This window comes from Rhinolophus ferrumequinum, chromosome 5 (assembly GCF_004115265.2).
Source record: "Rhinolophus ferrumequinum isolate MPI-CBG mRhiFer1 chromosome 5, mRhiFer1_v1.p, whole genome shotgun sequence".
Taxonomy (NCBI): domain Eukaryota; kingdom Metazoa; phylum Chordata; class Mammalia; order Chiroptera; family Rhinolophidae; genus Rhinolophus; species Rhinolophus ferrumequinum.
In genome coordinates this window covers 16613385-16632712 of record NC_046288.1, presented here as the reverse complement: position 1 = coordinate 16632712, position 19328 = coordinate 16613385, and the positions used below count along the sequence as shown (strand labels likewise).

Sequence of the window (19328 nt, the reverse complement as noted above, 5' to 3'; positions counted from 1 at the left end):
CAAAAGTATTTAACTTCCAGTTCAGCGTGCAGCCTCCTAACACTGCTCCTCCTTGAGGAGAAGGAAAAGAAGCAGTAAGTATGAAAAGTCTACTTGGTGACTAATCCGAATTTAAGAAATTGAGTTTATTATACATCTGGATTTCCTTCTCAGCATCTCAGCAGAAAGTCCTGTCATTCATTAACATACCCTGTTTGGTTCCATGAAATTACATTTGTTCCTCTGAACAATGCTTCCTATTCTACAAAAAAAAAAAGCCAGCTGGAGCCACAGATAACAGCTGAGATTATTCCTTCCAGTCAGCTGGTAAAAGCAAATTTTGCATGGATTTAAGTGCATTCAAATTAGCAATTTAATGGCTGTGGATGCCCTGAGACTTCTAACTGCACAGTAGCTGCAGACACCCAAACATCTGGAGAATAAAGTGCTTACAGGTGTCGTATGCTGAAGATGAAAGAGAGCCCTCAGGGAAAGGAAGGGTTATCATCCACCATTGCTCCCAGGGCCTGGGGAGCACTCCATGAAGCCTGGCTACCGGATCACACAACCTTTTTCCTCCTTTGAAATGTTCCTTTAAAACAGTATTGAACAGTGCTGCCCGCTCACATAACAACCTTCCCAGTGTCTTCTCTTAAGAGGCGCAAACAAACCTTTTTATATTGTCCAGGCAGCAGGTTCTCCACAATCTCACTCAGATGGTAAAAGGAGGGTCTCTTCTCCGGCTCACTGTTCCAGCACTTCACCATGATCTCATAGCTGGAGGAGCAGAGAACTCAGAGTGGGCACGGGGAGGAGTGGCAGGGCACCCCTCACCGCCCTCAGACACACGGGGCACGAACACAAGGCCACGGGATGGGGAAAGGCTCACACTTCACTGGTAGCGTGGTCAGGCTTGGCCATCCGGTAGCCACTCTTGATCTTATTGTAGAAAGTAGAATCCACCATCATACCAGGGTAGGGTGTGCCACCTGAGAGCAAAAAAGGAAAGCAACCAGGATTAGCAAGTGTGTAATACATAGTTGAAAGACTTGGGGTGATACAGCACCTTTAAGAAATGTTTGGGGACCCCCACCATGAAGTGCTGATTCTTTCAAGGAAATTAAGTGTTACCATCTCCCTGCTCAAATCTTAAATTTAACTAGGACTTCCAGGTTGGTCAAGTCCAGACACCCCAAGCACAAAAATTCCACATCTCTAGAAAAAGCACAAAAAAGTATTTTTCAATGTTTCTGACTACTGGATCTATATGCACAAAGCAAAACAGAAAAGCAAGAGAAATTCTAAATCATTGAGGCCAAAACAGTAATTTTCACCAGAAATGTTCAAATAGTTAAAACAAAAGTCAAAGTTGGGGTTTGAAATGTCTAGATCATTCTCTGCTTTTAATGGACTATGAGACTCGGTTAAGCCACACACTAGGATGATCCAAAGGATATTCAAGGAAAAGAATCGGGATGGAAAAAGGAGAGCAAGCAGGAGAGACACCCTTTACTATCATGTTAAGATAACAGTAAATTCATGAAACACTTCACATGTTTATGGCCAAGGCCAGGTCAAGTTTAATTTCCTTGCTAAAGCCTTCTAAGACCACTCCAGGACTCCTGTCTCCTTTCTCTGAACTTTTCCATTTCAATTTTAAATCAGGACTACACAGTTTATCACTAAGTGGTGAGTCTTCTCTCCCCATGGAGATCGGGTCATGAACCACTCCTCTCTTAGGGCCCTCACTCGGCAGCATGGGGCACCTGTCTCGTTCAGTACCTGGTGACTGACTGACTAGGATGTTTCTCTCCTCCGGAGTGATGACCAGGAAGGGGAGTCACACCCTCTTCCTTGCCACACTACCTTTCACCTGAGCACCTATCACCATGAGGCGAGAAGTGGCAACTCTCCACTGGTGCACCTGCATAACCCAAAGTCCAAGGTGAAAAAGCAGCTGGTGAGTGGATGTCATCAGGAGTACTTCCAGTAAGAGAAGTCACTCTGTCATAGGCAAAGGAGAGGCAAAGGCCAGGGGTGAGGGCCAAGGCCAGGGGTGAGAGTGGAGCTCTGCAAGATCTGTCTCATTCTGAACGGGCACCCAGCAGACATCGTACATGCACCAAGTATGATGTAAATCAGCTGCAGTGTGCTTGACTCACACCAGGTATCTTAACACTAACTACAGCCTGGAGCTTGGAAAAACACAGCATTTTCCTTCCGGTGTTGTTCCAGAACAACCCAAACAAGCAGAGGTGTCAGGCCCGTACCAAGGGAAAAGATCTCCCAGAGCAGAATGCCGTAAGACCAGACGTCACTCAGTGTGGTGTAGAGGTTGTCGAAGATGCTCTCGGGAGCCATCCACTTCACGGGGAGGAAGGTCTGCAGGGAAGGAGGCAGGAAATTAAAGCCAGAGTACGCACTGATAACCCACAGCAGCAGAAATAGAAAGGGGTTCTTTGGGGCTAATAATAACTTGTACTAATAGTGTCTCTTGTGTGTGTCATTCACTGCTGTACTCTCGGCACTCAGAAGAGTGCCAGGCACCTAGTGGGTGCTCAATAAATATTTGGGGAATGATGGATGGTCATTGCCTCTTACGTCTTCCCAAGAAATAAGAACCAAAAATATTTAATCCTGGGTTTTTACCCAAAAAGTGTGAACCCTGAATGGACCTGTCCCCAATTGTCAGGTGTTCCTAGGAACATAATTAAGAACAGAACCAGTGATTTGAAAGCCAATTACATTTTTGAACTTTAAGAAATAAATTGTCATTTCCTACTCCAAAGAGTCCTGACATAATGATAATTTTGCAGCCTCTTTTGTGAGGTTGTGCAACCTTCAGCGGAAATACTAAACTGAGGCAGATAAATCCAACAGTCACAGAGCATCTTGCAGCCCTCTGAGATTGCTGGGGAGATAACAGAGATTCATAACCTCTACGAACAGCTGAGAAATCGGCTCCACCATGTCCATTGATTTATTCAAGGTCCCTAAAGCTACAGGTCATCACCACAGAGTACGTGAAACATAGACATGGACGCAGCCCAGGGTCCTTCTCTAGGTGGATATAGCATCCCACAGCCAGTGCAGTGGCGTGACTGGAAAGTGTATCCATAGGTGGCAGATGTATCCCTAGCTACTCCATCTACTTAGAGGTAGAAGGGGTGGGGAAAAAGGTTCAAGTGTAAGATAGAACGACTATCTTTAAGAAAACTATGCCTCAAAGATATGTGAATCAAATGGTTTTAACATTTTAGGCATCATAGACACCACTTGAAATTTTGATAAAAGAGATGCTCTCCTTGGAAATGTATGTACACACGCGTGCACAATTCACACACTAACAGCTAACACTTGCTGGATGCTTATATGTGCCAGGCACTGCTAAACATTTTACGTGAATTCACTGATTTAATCCCTTACAGCAATGCAAAAGTTAGGTACTATCATTACTACCCTGCTACAGGTAAGCTGAGATACAGAATGGTCAAGTAACTTGCCCCAAATCTCACACTAGGAGTGGGTGTTCACACCCAAGAATCTACTGCAGAGCCTGTGCTTTTCATATTGACCCTCTGGAGCCTGTTCATGAGTGTCATGGACTCCATGTTGAAAATACAGGCACATGAATGTCTAGAAGGAACACCTGATTTCAGAGATTCAGTGAGGGACGGTGAGCATGCCAAATGAGCGGGGAGAGCACATACGCTGCCTTTTGACACGTAGTTTGAATCATGCATGATGTCTCTGGCCAGGCCAAAGTCACAGATCTTCACAATTTTCCCTTGTGCCAGGAGGACATTGCGGGCAGCCAGGTCCCGGTGGACACACTGTGCAGAAAGGGAAGAAACAATGTCAAGGTCAATCCATCTGCTGCTAGACAGCATCACCCCTACAAGACTGGACACTTACTTCATGGTGAAACGTGGAGCTACCTGGCACACCTCAGGGAAGCCATCTTGGCATAAAGAGCTCACCTTCCCCAGGCTTTCATCCCAACTACTCTTAAAAGTGAGAAAGCTCTAGGGAAAAGTAGATACCTGATGGTGTCGGACTCCCACTCTGCTTTGGGGAAGAGGAAGCGAGAAGCAGCCATTGCTACTGGCCTCTCCAAGATCTATCTTCCATGCTCACCTCACTGAGACATGTAGCCTAGGTCTAAAGAGGTCTCTGTTTCTTGAACACACTTACATTTTTTGAAGCCAAAAACTCCATTCCTCGGGCAACTTGATAGGTAAAGCTCAACAAATCCAACAAAGTAAGGCCTTCCGAGTTATCATCCGACAGGAGGTTTTTGACTTCCGAATCTGCAGAGAAGGAATTAAATGTGTTGGTTCTGGTGACAGTGTGAAGTGTCACCCACTGTGCCACTCCCCCAGAGTGGGGCTGCTTGTCAGGCTGCAGAGGCTTGTCCAAAAAAACATATCTAAAATGTTTTCTGATAGAGTTTCTAGACATCACAGGTGGTTATCTAAACTATACAAGTTCTAGACAAAATACCTTGGAATTTAGGAATGAGTTTTTCAGATAGAAGTGAAAATCCGTTAACAACTTGCCTTATTCAGGACTAGACTAAAAGATATGAATAAAGTCAGACTTGGTTAAAAATACACATGTTACATATTTAAGGCTAATGACTAAAATAATATAACTGTATGTTGTAAAACAAAAACTAAGTAAAAATTAAAAGGTAAAAAAATAAATACTATGCAAAGGCTCTATTTTTAAAAAGAAATATATTAACAGAAATGCATATCTCGTTAAAATATATATATATATATCATCATCAGAACCAATCTAATGGATTCTCACATATTTTGTCGTTTTCCTCCCAAATTTTTTTCAACCTTAGTTAGCAAATCACCTCAGCCACCATTAAAACACACATACACACTAAAATCTTCCATGATGAATACACATGCGGACCCTTTGAAAACGTGGCTTCTAGGAATTGCTTTTATTTTTCTTTTTAAAGCCACCTTCATAGTACTTGGCTTATTTGGTGAATAAAAGCAACCACCACTCAGACTAGAGGTAGTAATTTTAAAGATCAGTGCCCATGACTTTGCATTTAGTTCCCTTTGTTTGTAACTTGTCCACTTTCCCTGGTTAGCCCCATCTTGGAAGGGTCCCAGGGTTTTCGAGGAAGGAGGCAATCTAGGCCAGCAGTTCTCAGTTCTTTTTGAAATTTTTCAGGCAAGTGAAGAGTAGTTGCAGCCATTCACATTTTTCCAGCCAGCTCAGAGCAGGCCAGAAAGCTGCAGTCTGCCTGCCAACAGGGCCTGGGCTGAGCATGAATCAGGTTCCCTTGACATCTGGAGCCAGGTCCAGCCTGGGAAGCAATGTAAACTATTTTTAACAATACGAGAGGGAAGAGGAAGCACTGATTCCGACAACCCTCACTGGCTAATCTTTAAAAAGAGCTTGGAAGCTTACCCATTTGGCAACGGGAAATGAATGGATCTTGGAACTGCAGCAATGGAAAATATTATTGTGTACTGAGCTTTGCAAAATGAGCACATTCTTTGTATAATGGATTGTACCTTTCACTTAAGAACTCTGAAAGCATTCAGAGCACATTAGTGATTTTCAAAACCATTTCCATAGCAGCTCAACACTTTTTTGCATCAACCAATGGGAGGGCTCAGACCCAATAATACAGGATCACAGGGCAAGTCAACGTCAGACCCATCTAGCAGCTTCCTCCCCACTCCAAGCCGGTGATTAGATGAGAACCCTGGAGGGGCCACCCGCCAGCAGATGTGGGGTGGTCCATCTGGTATAAGCATAGGCTGGGCTCCCTGGAGTTTATACATCAGTTCAGCCCTGCCACATGCACATCTCCTTTGAAAACAGACAGACCTTCCTTCAAACAACATTCATTTGAAACACCCAACACCCTTGTCAGAAAATATAACCTCACATTGTCCACTTCCCAGTTTCTATCACAAATTGGATATTAGCAAAGCTAAAAGCAAGGGCTACTGAACTCACAGATATCGGACTTATATAATTACATTTTAAAAACTAATATTAGGACTCCATATAAGATTGCCAACTTTTAATTTTGCCATGGCATTGAGAAAAAACATCAATTATCACCACAAACGATAATTTTAAAAATTATCATTTAAATAATTATCATTTAAAAAAAAAGACATGTTAACACCAAAAAGAAAGATCAATTCTTTAAAAATGATTACGCTTAAAGTCTGAAACATTCATTACATTAGGTCTGTCTGTATTCTTTTTCTTCTTTTCAATTCACAGGCCACAAAGCTATGAAAACATGCACAGACCGGATTGTACAGGTCTGCATTTAGGTACTGTGTGGCCTGGCAGCTCTCCTTACCGTGCCTGCTCACCTTCTTCTGAATGTTTTTAAGTATCGCGTTACACCACTGCAAGATCACAACACCCAAAGAGTGAGCATAGACAGTTTTACCTAACATAGATTTCTTCTTATACGAGGCTGGGCGATCATACAGCGATCTCTGGATGTCTGAATATTTAGAAACCTCTTTCCTTTCCAGCATGGGGACATACTGTGTGGTATCAGCTTGCTTCATGTCCATGTAGTCCCCATTGTTTTCAAAAGATAAAATAACATAACTGTAAAAACAGAAAAAGAGACCTTATCCCCGGTGCCCCTTCTGGAGTGATCAATTCGACATTCAGTCACTGGAGAGCAGGTACCTACAGTGCGCAAGGTAGTGGGGTGGGCCCGGGGGTGTTGGGTGACTAAAAGCAAAACCAATCTGTACCCTTCCCATGGGGTGGTCTAGTCGGGGAGCTGAGCATTAATCAATCATCACGCAGGTACACAGATCATCTCTGTGTGTGCCTGTCTTTATTCTGTCCCCATTCACAAGTTCACAAACCTGTGCTATGTGACCACGTGGCTTAGACAGACAATTCCTACTACCCACTAAATGTAGCAACAATTTGGTGTCCTCGAGTAATTCAACATGAAGTGAACTCATTGTACTTTCTGATGTTACAGAACTTTGTATCTGCAGGGATCTTTACAGCCACTGTAGGCTTCTGCAGTGGGGATCACTATCTTTGGCTTGACTTATAGGCCTGGGTTCAGCAAGGACCAGTATCTCAAGCTTGCAGATCCTGAGACAGTTTCTCTTAAGATCAAGGACTGAGGCATCCCTGGCCAGTGCTGTATTTGATAGGTCTTAAGTGGACCACATATAAACAGGAAAATGGCTCCCAGAACAATTCCAACTCTTGTGTCATTCAAACCTATCAGCAAGGCTCCCCCCGTGGTATCCTGGTCCAAAACACCTGCAGCTATCATGTATCAATCAGCACCATGTCATGGGATGAGAGGGCAGGGTAGCTGGTATCTAAGTCTTGCCTCCTCCTGGCATGGAATCTACAGACATGGCCTCTATCAGGACATAGGTTCCCTCCATTGGTGAGGCTCGTAAGACAATGACTCACAGCAACATCTCTCTCTGCACTCACCTCCGTGTGCTTTCATCAGTGGGGTTCAATCCAAAGATGTCCAGCTCTTTCTTTGGCTTCTCTGGGTGGCGGCTTAAGAAGCTGTCCCTATTCTTATGCAAATAGTTGACCAAATCCCCATAGAAGCAGTACTCAGTGATGATGTAAATGGGACCTGTGGGCAGAGAAGAGGTTAGAAGATGAGTATGAAAATGAAGAGCAGAGAAGCCATGTTTGCACTGGCAAGAGACATTGCTCAAAAACAATGAGCTTTCATCATTTCAATGGAATCCAGTCAATCCCATTCAAGGGACTTATATTTACTGGCACATTAGGAGGTACAGAGTAGGGAATTAAAAAACCCGGTATGACAGTTTTTACAAGGGACGGTGTTCTATGAAAACCCTGCCTCCCAGGTCAGTAACCCTACCTGACTTGGTACAGGCTCCCAGTAAGTTTACAATGTTTAAATGCGGTCCCAGGTGAGTCATTATCTTCAGTTCAGACATGAGAGCTTGTTTTTCACTGGATCTGGCTGTGGCTGTTGAAGAAATAAATCCCATATCAGTCCAACTGAGCTACCCACTTCCCTGAAAAAGCCAAAAACATGGCTGATCCTATGATTGGATATTATTGTATTTACTAAAAGCTACAAGAGAAAAAGACAGTAACTTGATCTAGACCCTAATAACAAATCCTTAATCTTTAGGGTTCAAAACAAGTCACTACAAATAACAACTCTTGATTTTCCAACATACAGGAAACAAAAACAATCTAAATAAATCTAATTGACAAAAGTGTCTGAATACACATAAAACCTGGAATTGAAAGAACCAAGATTTAGTCCTAAATTTGGCGTTTACTGACTCTGTGATGTTGAGCAATTCATTTACTATCTCCATGTTCAAAAATCCCCAGGAAGGGACACCACTTACGTTTAAGCATCTTCACTGCTACTTTCATGACAGGTTGGGACCGGCTTAATCCATAGGCAGTTCCTTCAACGACTTTCCCGAACGCACCAGATCCCAGGATACGACCTGTAGGCAACCAGAACCATTAACACTCACAGACATCAGGCATCTCATCAGCTTTATTTACCACCGCCAGCGCTGGTGGGTACACAGCTGGGTGGTGTTTCTCCTGTCGGAGTCAGCATAATGAGTCCTCCAAGTCATGTCAAAGCCAGAACTGAGCCCACAGGGAAGGAAATTAGTATAATTGCTTTTGTCAAATAACATTTGCAAGGGAAAGGAAAACACAGACGGGAGAAAAGGAGGGTGCAACCCTCCAGGGTGGGAGCGCTCTCTCTACCAGCTTGCATGCTGGGCCAGACCATGGACTCATGGCACTTGCTTTCTGTGGCTCTCGCCCAAACCCCCTGGTTCTTTGCCCTTCTGTTATCCATATGCAAACAGAGGCATCTTTTGCATCAGTAAGTCCTCATCCACTGGAAACACTTCAGTATTCAAAATGTCCCTGACTCCAATGAATGATGAAGTAAACTTCAGGCTGATCCCTTGGCTGTCTGTCAGGAAGACCAGGAACCACACAGACTAAAGCTGCCCAGGGAACACAACACTTTGCTGCATGTTGGGAGATATAAAAAGTATTGCAAGCTGTCATCCCCACTCTTAAAGAGCTCATAGTCTGAAAGGGACTGCTCACCTGCTTCTCAGTATTTTAAGTATGCTCCTTGCCATATTAGGGATGTTGCCCTTTGCCCCGTATTTTAATACTTTTTAACTTCCCTCAGCTCCTTGTCCCTTTTTGTAAAACAGGGGATGGAAATATGTAATAAAGAAGCTTAGTTCCCAGGTATAAGTATTTTAAATTGGGAGCACCTAGGGTGTATCTTTGATTTCAGGTTAAGTGACTCTCTAAGAAGACCTAAACTTGTATTTTGGAATCAGACAAGTGGATAATTAAAAACTACCTTTGGCATCCTTCAAATTATACATCATTAGAAAATTCATGGTGACACCACCTCTAGGTCTAACTTTCATTTCTTTGTCCTGTTTTCATTAATTCAGAATGTGATTTTTTAAAATTCCCCTGGGGGGTGGCCAGATGGCTCAGTTGGTTAGAGCACGAACTCTCAACAACGAGGTTGCCGGTTCAATCCCCACATGGTATGGTGGGCTGTGCCTCCTGCAACTAAGACTGAAAACAGCGACTGGACTTGGAGCTGAGCTGCACCCTCCACAGCTAGATTGAAGGACTTGGAGCTGAGGGGCCATGGAAAAACACACTGTTCCCCAATATTCCCTAATAAAATTTAAAAAAAAAAAGAACTTTAAAAAAAATCCCCTGGATTAAAGCTTCATGTATTTTGTCTCAGCCCAAGATTGCAGTATTTGAAAAGTTTGTGATAAACTGGCTTTGATTATCTACATGTTTTGCTTTAAAAATGTACCTCTATTTTTGTATTCTATATTCTAAATATATATATTCTGAAGAAGTACCTAATACATCCTCAGAATATACAGGATCAAAATATATTGTGTGGTTATCCTCATTCATTTCTCATCTGCTCCTTTCTAGTCACAGAAAATCATCTCATTTTCAATTTGTGTCATTTCCAAAGCAAAGCCATTTCGATGGGCATCTTTGGCAGGTCTCCTCATATTCTCTTCTCCTTTTATAAAATTTTCTTTAACCATAATTTTCTATAAACTGCGATTTAAAAAAAAAATCATTGCACTGATCCAATTAACTCATTTTCAAGACAAAAAAAAAAAATGTGAAAGCCAATTTCTATTGCCTAGCTCTTATTAAGCACAAACTCAAATCCCTCATTCCTCCACGGGCCTGTAAAGAGTCAAGTTTGTATAAATCAGAAGGGTGTCTTGGGAGATCACTCCAGTAGGTGCTTACCCAACACTAGTCCATCTCTTGGAAACTCCCATCTCGAGTCATAAGGCAGCTGCATCGGGTCCACATAAATATATTCATGTCCATCAGGGCTGATTGACTCGATGACCCTCCAGCGAATTTCATACCTCGGTTTCTATAAATGACCAGGACAGGTAACTGGTGAATTACCAGAGTCCAAATGTATCAAAGCTGAACTGGAGCAGCAAAGTGACCAGACATAGTGGGATACAACATGTTCACTCAACACATAGTTACTAAGCAATTTCTCTGGGCCAAGCACTGAACTAGGTTGCTATTCTTCTTGTTCTTATTGGTGTCGAAGATTTTGAGTTCTTTGAGAAAAATACCTACCTGTTTCCAAATGACAACCAGGACAATCAGTGAGATGATCACAATCACCAATAGCACCAGGACGGCAGCCGCCACTGTGAGTTCAGAACGCAGAGCTGGAGGAGAAACAGAGAGCCGTGATGGAGAATTTGCATGAACGTGCAGAAGAGCAGGAGAGCAGTGTGCCTGTGTCTGGGCCAGAAATCTCACTGCTGGTGGAGAAGCAGGAGGGGCCTGGATCATTTTAGGGATGGGCAATAGCATCTCTCAATTATCTACACACATGAGATTACTCCCACTCTTCCTTTAGAAGAGAAAGGAACAAAACTCAACCAGGGGAATGCAATACTTTCTCTAAAGGTGCTCCAACATTAATCTTCTGGACAGAATGTGAGTTGGAATATAAAGACTGACAAATGAGACTGACACTACTTTAAGTTCAGAAATTTAAGTTCAATGTATTTTGAAAGGATGCATTTTGTTTACATTGCCTTTAGCTTCATTAATTTTTCTCTAAAGAATTCAACCTGTCTCAACTATTGTAAGGAGTAACAAAGCAGAAGATTCTTCTTCCCCGCTCCATCCCCACACTCAAAGAGACTGGGGAGTTACACTGTTAGACAAGCAAAATGCAGAGGGGCCTCTGCAAGGTGCAGTTTTGTATTTGAATCTGAAAGAAAGGATTCCCATACAGATGCCCTGAGAAGGCGCCGTAGAAGCCTTCAGAGCAGAATTTCTGCCTTGGGACCTTCGTTCCCATAGGACCCTATTAGGGATATAAAGTTCCACCTGAGGGAGACAGGTTTGGCTGATGAGTTAGAGTTGTCTGAACAACTCACTGGGAGCCACCAGCTTCAGCTCTCGGTTCTCAGCTCCAAGGAGATTCTTAGCCAGACATCGAACCGCAATGGTCTCCTCTACTTTGGCGAACGTCACCCGGCCCTCCACCGTACTCCTGTCTCGGGGGTGGACCTCTGTGATGATATTTGAGATGTTGTTGGCCAAAACCGTCCATGAAGTCTCATTGTTACATCTGGAGAGAGAAAGGACATAAATATGGAGCCAATTATCGGGAGTATTGGACGTGAATGGAGCAGTGAGAATAATCTAAGACGCAAGCCGTTCTGACCTGGTCTTCAATTTGGAGGTGCCACAGGTTGATTTTCTTATTTTATGAGCATATTAACATTCACACATGTTGTACACACCCAATAGAAAATAACCTACATGTGCATAATTGAAAGTTAACTTTTCATGACAGCAAGACAGAAACAAACAAAGTCAATCAAATGTAACTGCCAACCCCAAGCCTTGAACTCAGCAGCAAATTGAACAGTTCAACTTTGAGAATGTTCACCTATCCATATTTTGTATCCCTTCAAAAGGGCCTGGCAGCCTCCTTTCTCTCCATCCACACTGTGTCATGTGACTCCATCCCTAAGGTGTCACCGGGGTGGGAGTGGTCCCATACCTGATTTATGGAACCTAGATTTAGCTCCAGTCAAGATCCAAATCTGGCCCCTTAACCCTAGGAGCAGGCAGGTCCAGGAGTCGCAGCCTCCAGGAGAAGCAGTCAAGGTTTCTGAACACGGCCCCTAGCCCTGGGTAAAAGTGTGAACGTGCCGCTCCTGTGCCCATTTGAAAAGGTTGAGTAATGGGACAGGAAGGAGGAACTGGTGAATTAACTCCCACCAAAAGGCAGATAGGCGAATAAAATAGGTAGCAATCACAGGGGCAGTATTTTTATTTATGCTCACATGCCGGTCTAGCCACCAGATAAAGTTCGCCATGTAAGAAATGTGAGGTGAAAATGTGGGCTAAGGTAGTAAAAATCCCCTTATAGCCGTACTTCTTTAAACTCATCTTCTTTTCAGATTACAAACCCTTTGAGAATCTGACGAAAGCCACTGACCTCCTCCTCCCAGCTATTCATGAACACACAAGGTCCATGCTCAGGACCCTAACTGGTAGTTTATGAGACTTAGGCCGAATAAGAATCTAAAGGGCCAGCAAAAGAAATAACATGCATTGGCAGCCCTTTGTGTCAAGAAAGAAAAATTCTGACCACAAATGAAAAAGAAACACTTGGTTTCCATACTTCTTAATATCCTTGCAAATCATCCACTCAATATCAGGAAGAGGCGTCCCTTCAGCTGTGCATCTCACAGTCTGTCCCCCTGTAGAGCCATGGTGGTCGTCGACCAAGTCCAGAATAGATGAGGGAACTGCAAGAAGTGGAAAGAAATCAGAATTGAATGGTTTGTGAGCCGGAACTTCTGGGAACTACAAAGTGAATACTATGAGTTTAGAACTTGCCCACAGGGCATTCGAATGTACAAATCAAGTAATTGCCCAAGTGGAGGCTGGAATCAGTTGTATACAAAATAACGTCCCCGTTTGCCACAGACCCACTTGGTTAAGAGCATTTTCACAGTTTCGGGGTCTTGGGATTTATGCCCTGTGGTGTTTTAAATCTGGAGTGAGGAAAGCAAAAAGCTCCTGTGGTTATTTGGCTTGAAAGGCAAAGAGGCTCTTAAAATTAATATAGCTTGGGATTCAACTAATGGATTCAGCTCAAGTATAATCTAAAGCAGAATTTACCAAAGTGCATCTGTGGGCTATTATTAGGTTTAAAAAAATTTTTTTTAAATCTGTGATCAAACACTTGAAATATGCTAATGCTAGTATCATAGATTTATTGTGAGGTTCAAATGAGCCCACCTAACACAATACCTGGCACAGGATAGGTACTCAGTGACGACGTGCTGAATCAGAATAGAAATAGACTTGGGCACTCTTTTTGGGTAAGGGCCACGGTACATCTACAAGGAGGCTAAGCAAAAAGGCCAAAACTCTCTGGAACCATCTAAGGTCATCTGGACCAAAAAGCATCATTTCACTCTTCCCAGAACTGTAGGTGCCAGAATGAGAAATGGGTGATAAGGAAGCTGTTGGAGCTTAGGAATTCCCAGTCAGACTGTTCCAGAGCAGAGAAACCTCCCAGAATTGTGTGAATTCTCAAGTCCAACAAAGGCTATCCCTGACATGTAACATCTGCAGTCCCTGCTTCTCCTGTAAGTGATGCTTTCCCCTCCACAACCTGGGAGAAAAGGACCAGGCTCTCCTCAGGAGACACTCACTCACTGAGGCAAGCATTGTCTTTAGACTGCCCTTACATACCTTGAGTTAAGAGTTCAAAAGTATAGCTCTTCACGTCGTCTTCATTTTGAACTACAATAGTGTAATGGCCACTGTCTTCTTCCTTAGCCCGGATCAGCTTTAGTTTGCTTCGATACCTTAAAAGAAAAGGACTTTGTTTCAGCAAGTAGCAGCCAAATAAAATGCCAATCGCTTCAGCAATTACTGCCTTCAATTTAAATTTTATTTTTGTAAAAAATAAAAACATCTTTTTTTCTTATCCGGGTCATTCCTTTTCTGGAATTTTCCACACACTTTCTACATATTGAAGGTCTGAGTTGTAGGCACTTATTTCATAAGCAGAAGGCCAGACATTTTGAGATGAGCAACAGCTCGTGTGGCTCCAAGAGGAATAAGCTCTGATAAGGCCTGACTTCTGAATGGGAATAAATGCATCTCACCAACTTTGCTTTTTTAAAACAAAACCAAAAAAATTTGATTTTTACCTTTTGAAAAATGACTTGCTTCCCCTAAATATCTATCCTTTAGGTAGTTCAGCTGAACAATGGAACACCGTTGGAAGAATGAGGCACTCTCCACATATTGATATGGAGAGGTCGCCCGGATATAACATTCTTACTTGTATTTGTTTTAAAAAATGCTGGAAGGTTTCATAAGAACCTAATGAAACTAATAACAATGTTTCCCCGTGGGTCGGGAGGACAGGATTACTAGGCAGATGGGGACAGGAATGGAATAAGGCTTCTTACAATGCACCTTCGTTGTGTTTGAATGTTTTTAAAGCATAAGATTCTATCACCTATTCAAAAAAAATAAATTAAAAAAATATATTTCTTCATATTTTATTAAAGGGAAGTTTCCTCCAAAGATTTCTTGCACATATTATAAATGACATTTGGCCCTGTGTGTTTGTGTGTGTGTGTGTGTATTTGTGTGTATGTGCATCAATATAGTATTTGCCCATTTGATTGTCCTTCTTTATAATAAAAAAAAATCAGAGGAGTTTTATAATAAAATGTCCTTCTTTATAATAAAAAAAAAAAATTAAGCAACTCGAGTGGAGAAAAGCACTGGCCATGGAGTGAGCAGACCTTGGGCATTACTGAAATTCTCCATGCCTCAATTGCCTTACATGTAGCAAAGAATGATTATATGACTAGCATCGAGTTATTTAGACAATTAATTTAAGTAAAATTGTATGTGTGAAAGCATTTCATAGGCTCCAAAGAACCTGCAAATGTAGAGTCTTCTAGCTCCAGTCGCCAGTCACTAGGACCTGTGATGAGAGCATGCGGGGCTGGTTTGCCCTCTGCTGCACCATACTGGACACGCTCCAGCACTGGATTTCCTTAGACAGAGAGCACCCGTAGGCACATCTCACTGCTGATTACCAAACGATCTTCTGTCCTTCATTTTCTACACTTGGTCAGCCAAGAAAGCTGGTGGATCCACTACTTCCGAACTCCAGAAAGCCAGAAACCCCATCCATCCTGTGCATCCGTGTGCTCCCTGGCCCTTAATGGGAACTAGAAGAATATGTGCTGAAGGAACTCTCGACCCACTTTAACAGGAAGCTTTCCTGAACCACTCAGCTGGGGAGCTTTGTCTTGGATTGATTATCGCTTGCAGATAGTGCTAGTGCCAGTGTTTGAAGTGTTGACTGTGCCAGGATTTCCCTATTCCTCCTGGCCACAGCCTAGTGGAAAACTCAGCACTTCCCATTCTTCTTGCACTTTCATTTCGCTTCATGAGAAAGCCTTCCAGATTCAGTATTCCACTTCTTTTTCCATTGCTATCCACAGAGGTCGTAAAAGTTCATTTTCTCAGATGCTGCTTCTCAATTACATGTGGAATTTAAGTTCAGAAAGAAGAGAGCAAATCTTGAGGTTAAGTGAACTGACAAAAGAGGTTCCGTCTCCTCTTCCCTGGTGGCTTGAAGTAGAGGACTGACTTTTGCCTCTCTGGGATGGTTTCTGAGAAGGGTGTAGAGCTGAATTAGCTGGGCCCTTCAAGATGTACCTTCTGCTCCTGGATTCTAATCAGAGCTTAAAACTGCAAAAGACCTCAAATATCACCTGATTCAATTCCTTGTCTTGAAGGACACAGGTATTATTTATCCTGCATTATAGATGAGGAAACAGGCTGAGGGGTGACTTACCCAAAACTCCACCAACAGTTAAGACATGAGAACAGTCTCCCATTCTCATCAGAGGACAGCTACCCAAACTCTTTATTGTACGTTTTCTCCTAACCCAACTCTACTCTGATTTCCTGTGCAGACCTCACTGGGGCAAATGTGTTTCAAATTTAGTCAATGATGATTTGCTTCACGTCAGCTTATGTGATAATTGTCTTACAACCAAAGTCACCATACCTGTCTACTTGCAATATGAATGATGAACATCAAGGAATATATTCTATCCAAGTGGGTCCAATTTTATTTTCTTTCTTCCACCCCTCACTGGATCCAGGAACCTATCTTTTATTGGAGGCAGAGTTTTTTAGTTCTACCTTCTTCTTATTTTATCATTAAATACTTACCAAATACTATGAACACATTGTAATGTTATCACAAGGTACTTGATTTTAAGTATCTCCTCACTCAGATTGCTAAATTTTCTGGATTGATCCCTGGTTTGGATTGTAGGACATGCACAAACATCAGTCGATCTAGAGACACACAGAAAAAGAACAGGCATGCTTGGGAAGACTGTTTCTTTACCTTATTTCCTGAATCTTTTCTATGTCAGTTGTAATCTCAGTGAGGTTTTCAATCAGAGTCAGGTTGTCTTTCAGCCAGGAGATCCTGGGAGGGGGGTAGGCCTGCACGTCCACCACGAAATGTTTCACTTCATGTAGGTTGACAGCTTCCAACTGGTTGAAGTTGGGTTTGATTTCAATGAACCCTTTCTCTGTACAGGGAAGAGTTTCCATTAAATAATGATTACCGCACCGTGGGTCCCGAGCAGCACGGACGACTGACATTTTAGAAAGTAGAATGTACCGTGGACAGAAATGGTGACTTTCTTCATCTCTTTGACCTCCTTGGTGGCCTGGCGAGCAGCACATTCATAATCTCCGCTGTCTTTCACCGTGGCCTCAGGGACCATCAGAGTGTACACCAATTTGATGGACGGGACCTTGATTTCCTCCAGCATCGTGATGCCTTTGCCTTTCTAGAGCAGAAGAGGAGGAAAAGCACCTTTAAAAGCGAGCTCCTAGGAGTGAACTCATGTAAACTACGGACTGTGGGTGACAATGAGGTGACAGTGTAAGTTCATCAACTGTGACAAATGTACCACCCTGCAGGGATGGTGATATTGGGGTAGGCTGTGCATACGTTGGGGCAGGGGGAGTATGGGAAATCTCTGTACCTTTCACTCAATTTTGCTGCGAACTGAAACGACTCTAAAAAATAGAATCTGATAAAAAAAATTTTTTTAAGCTAGCTCCTTAGAAAATCACATTCTAAAAAGATAGTTAATGACATGGTATGGTAAGGTGTTTGTGCTATATTGCCCAAGGAAAAAGGATATAACAAAATACTTTTTAAATTATTAAAAGTACTTATTAATTATTAAACACTTATCTATATATACAAAGTATTTAAAGGATTTATCGCCCTAAAATATTAACAGTGATGCTCTGCGAAGTGGCTTTTCCTGTCTCTCTATATTTTATAAAGTTTCAACAGTAAATCTGTATTACTTTTACTATTGGACAAAAAAAATTTATTACATACTTGTATTTTGGGGGGTCAAATTAGCATCTACTTTGGTTTTGGGGGGGAAATGTCTATCTCTAATAAATGAAAAAAAACTTTTATGTTTTAAGGATTAAAGGCAAATAAGTATCAACAGAAAAAGCAAATAGTTTTATATTTCAGGGAAAATATTCACATACTGGACTATGAATGAGGCTTATAAGGCAATAAGTGAAAATGCCCAACTTCTAATCAGATGCCCCAGAGAGAAAGGAAGAGCAGCAGCAAAACTATCAAATGCCAAAGAGCAGAAAGCAGGAATTTGTGTATCAGGAGTGAAGGAGGGGGAATATATATATATACACACACATATATATGTTTTTTGGTATATGTATGTATATATACATATGTGTATATACGTATGTGTGTATACATATATATGTTTTTATGTATACATATGTGTATATATATATGTTTTTTGTTCTTCCCGAGGCTGTTAAGCACTATTAATCATTTCTTCATTGTACTATCACAGCCTTTTACACTCAGTTCTCTTACACACTTACCACAATGCATTAAAATAAGTGAAACTACATGTCAGTCCCCAGTGACCAGAGATGGCACAGTGGTCCCCCTTCCCCACTTCCATCTCCACTCCTCCCTTCTTCCTCCTTCTGTGGATGGGCTGCTTCCAGCAGGCTGCTTGGGATTTAACAAACATCACTACATCTTTGCTGAATGATTCAAGTGATGCCTCTTCACTGAAGGTAAGACATGCAAGGAAAAGACCAGGCAGGTGGGAGACAGAACAGTGTCCCAGGTGGCAGACAACAAAGCAGAAATGGAAGGGGGGCAGACAATCAACATTATCAAATGCCTCAAGACCCAAAGGCCCGGGAGCCAAAAACATAAGAAGCAATAAGTGTCTCAGCAATTAGCAAATTTTAAAATCCATTCATTTTTTTGCTTTTCTAATTTTTTTGGTTATAGAACCTTTCTATTTCTTTCTCCTTACGAACAAGAAGGCTCAGTGTACAATCTTGATACACACTGAACGTCCTGGTCCAGCTATTGTCATCTCAAAACTCTCCCACTGCTCAAAGAGAGCCATAAAGTCATCCAGCCAAATGTGCTCACTGTAGAGAGGGGAAGCTGAGGTCCAGAGAAACCGAGAGACAGATCTTTGAGCCCTGCTGTGCTCTACTTCCTGCCACCAGCAGCCTCGAGAGTACCTACCACTTCTCCAGGATAAGTCCACTGAAGATCAACCACCTCGTTGTTAAACACGGCACAGGTGACCGCAATTGTTTCCCCGGACTTATATACAGTTTGAGGAGCTTCCATTTCTAGATCAAGTTCTGAGGTGGCTATTTGAAAAAAAAGAACAAACACAAGGACCTAAATATCCATAGTATAATTAGGATCCTAATTATCGGTTTGGTTTTTTTTTGAAGAAAACCTTGAAAAATAATTGGAAAACCACTTTGATCAAGACAAAATTTTGAAAATTTCAGAAGCCTTGACTTTGAGTTGGCATACATAATTTGGCATGTAGTTATAAAACAAAATAGCACACACATACACACACACACACAGAATAATAACAACAGCAAAAATAAATTCCAATTAAACAGAATGTCACATTTCTGAACATTTGGGTTAATCGCAAATCGTCTTTTGCAATCATCTTTACTGATGTATTTATTCATTTAATCAACGATCCTTTACTGACCAGTACTCCTCTAGGCACTAAGCTCCTATCCCATCATTCATTCTCCTCTTCTTTCCCACTCTGCTCCCCAATTTTATTCTCAGCACT

General features: G+C 42.1%; 1 protein-coding gene across 5 annotated transcripts in view; it reads right to left on the bottom strand.

Moving 5' to 3' along the window:
• PDGFRA (platelet derived growth factor receptor alpha) overlaps positions 1-19328 on the bottom strand; it is a 40228-nt gene that overhangs the window by 7335 nt on the left and 13565 nt on the right. For all 5 annotated transcript variants that reach the window (XM_033105550.1, XM_033105551.1, XM_033105553.1 and 2 more), the window contains 17 exons: positions 18746-18876; positions 16811-16982; positions 16529-16718; positions 13828-13943; positions 12746-12872; positions 11487-11680; positions 10669-10763; positions 10318-10450; positions 8376-8480; positions 7871-7981; positions 7462-7615; positions 6428-6594; positions 4174-4289; positions 3690-3812; positions 2250-2361; positions 869-968; positions 651-756 (listed from right to left, as the gene is read on the bottom strand). In XM_033105550.1, coding sequence (XP_032961441.1) covers positions 651-756; positions 869-968; positions 2250-2361; positions 3690-3812; positions 4174-4289; positions 6428-6594; positions 7462-7615; positions 7871-7981; positions 8376-8480; positions 10318-10450; positions 10669-10763; positions 11487-11680; positions 12746-12872; positions 13828-13943; positions 16529-16718; positions 16811-16982; positions 18746-18876 — 2252 coding nt within the window. The remainder of the gene's footprint in view (positions 1-650; positions 757-868; positions 969-2249; positions 2362-3689; positions 3813-4173; positions 4290-6427; positions 6595-7461; positions 7616-7870; positions 7982-8375; positions 8481-10317; positions 10451-10668; positions 10764-11486; positions 11681-12745; positions 12873-13827; positions 13944-16528; positions 16719-16810; positions 16983-18745; positions 18877-19328) is intronic.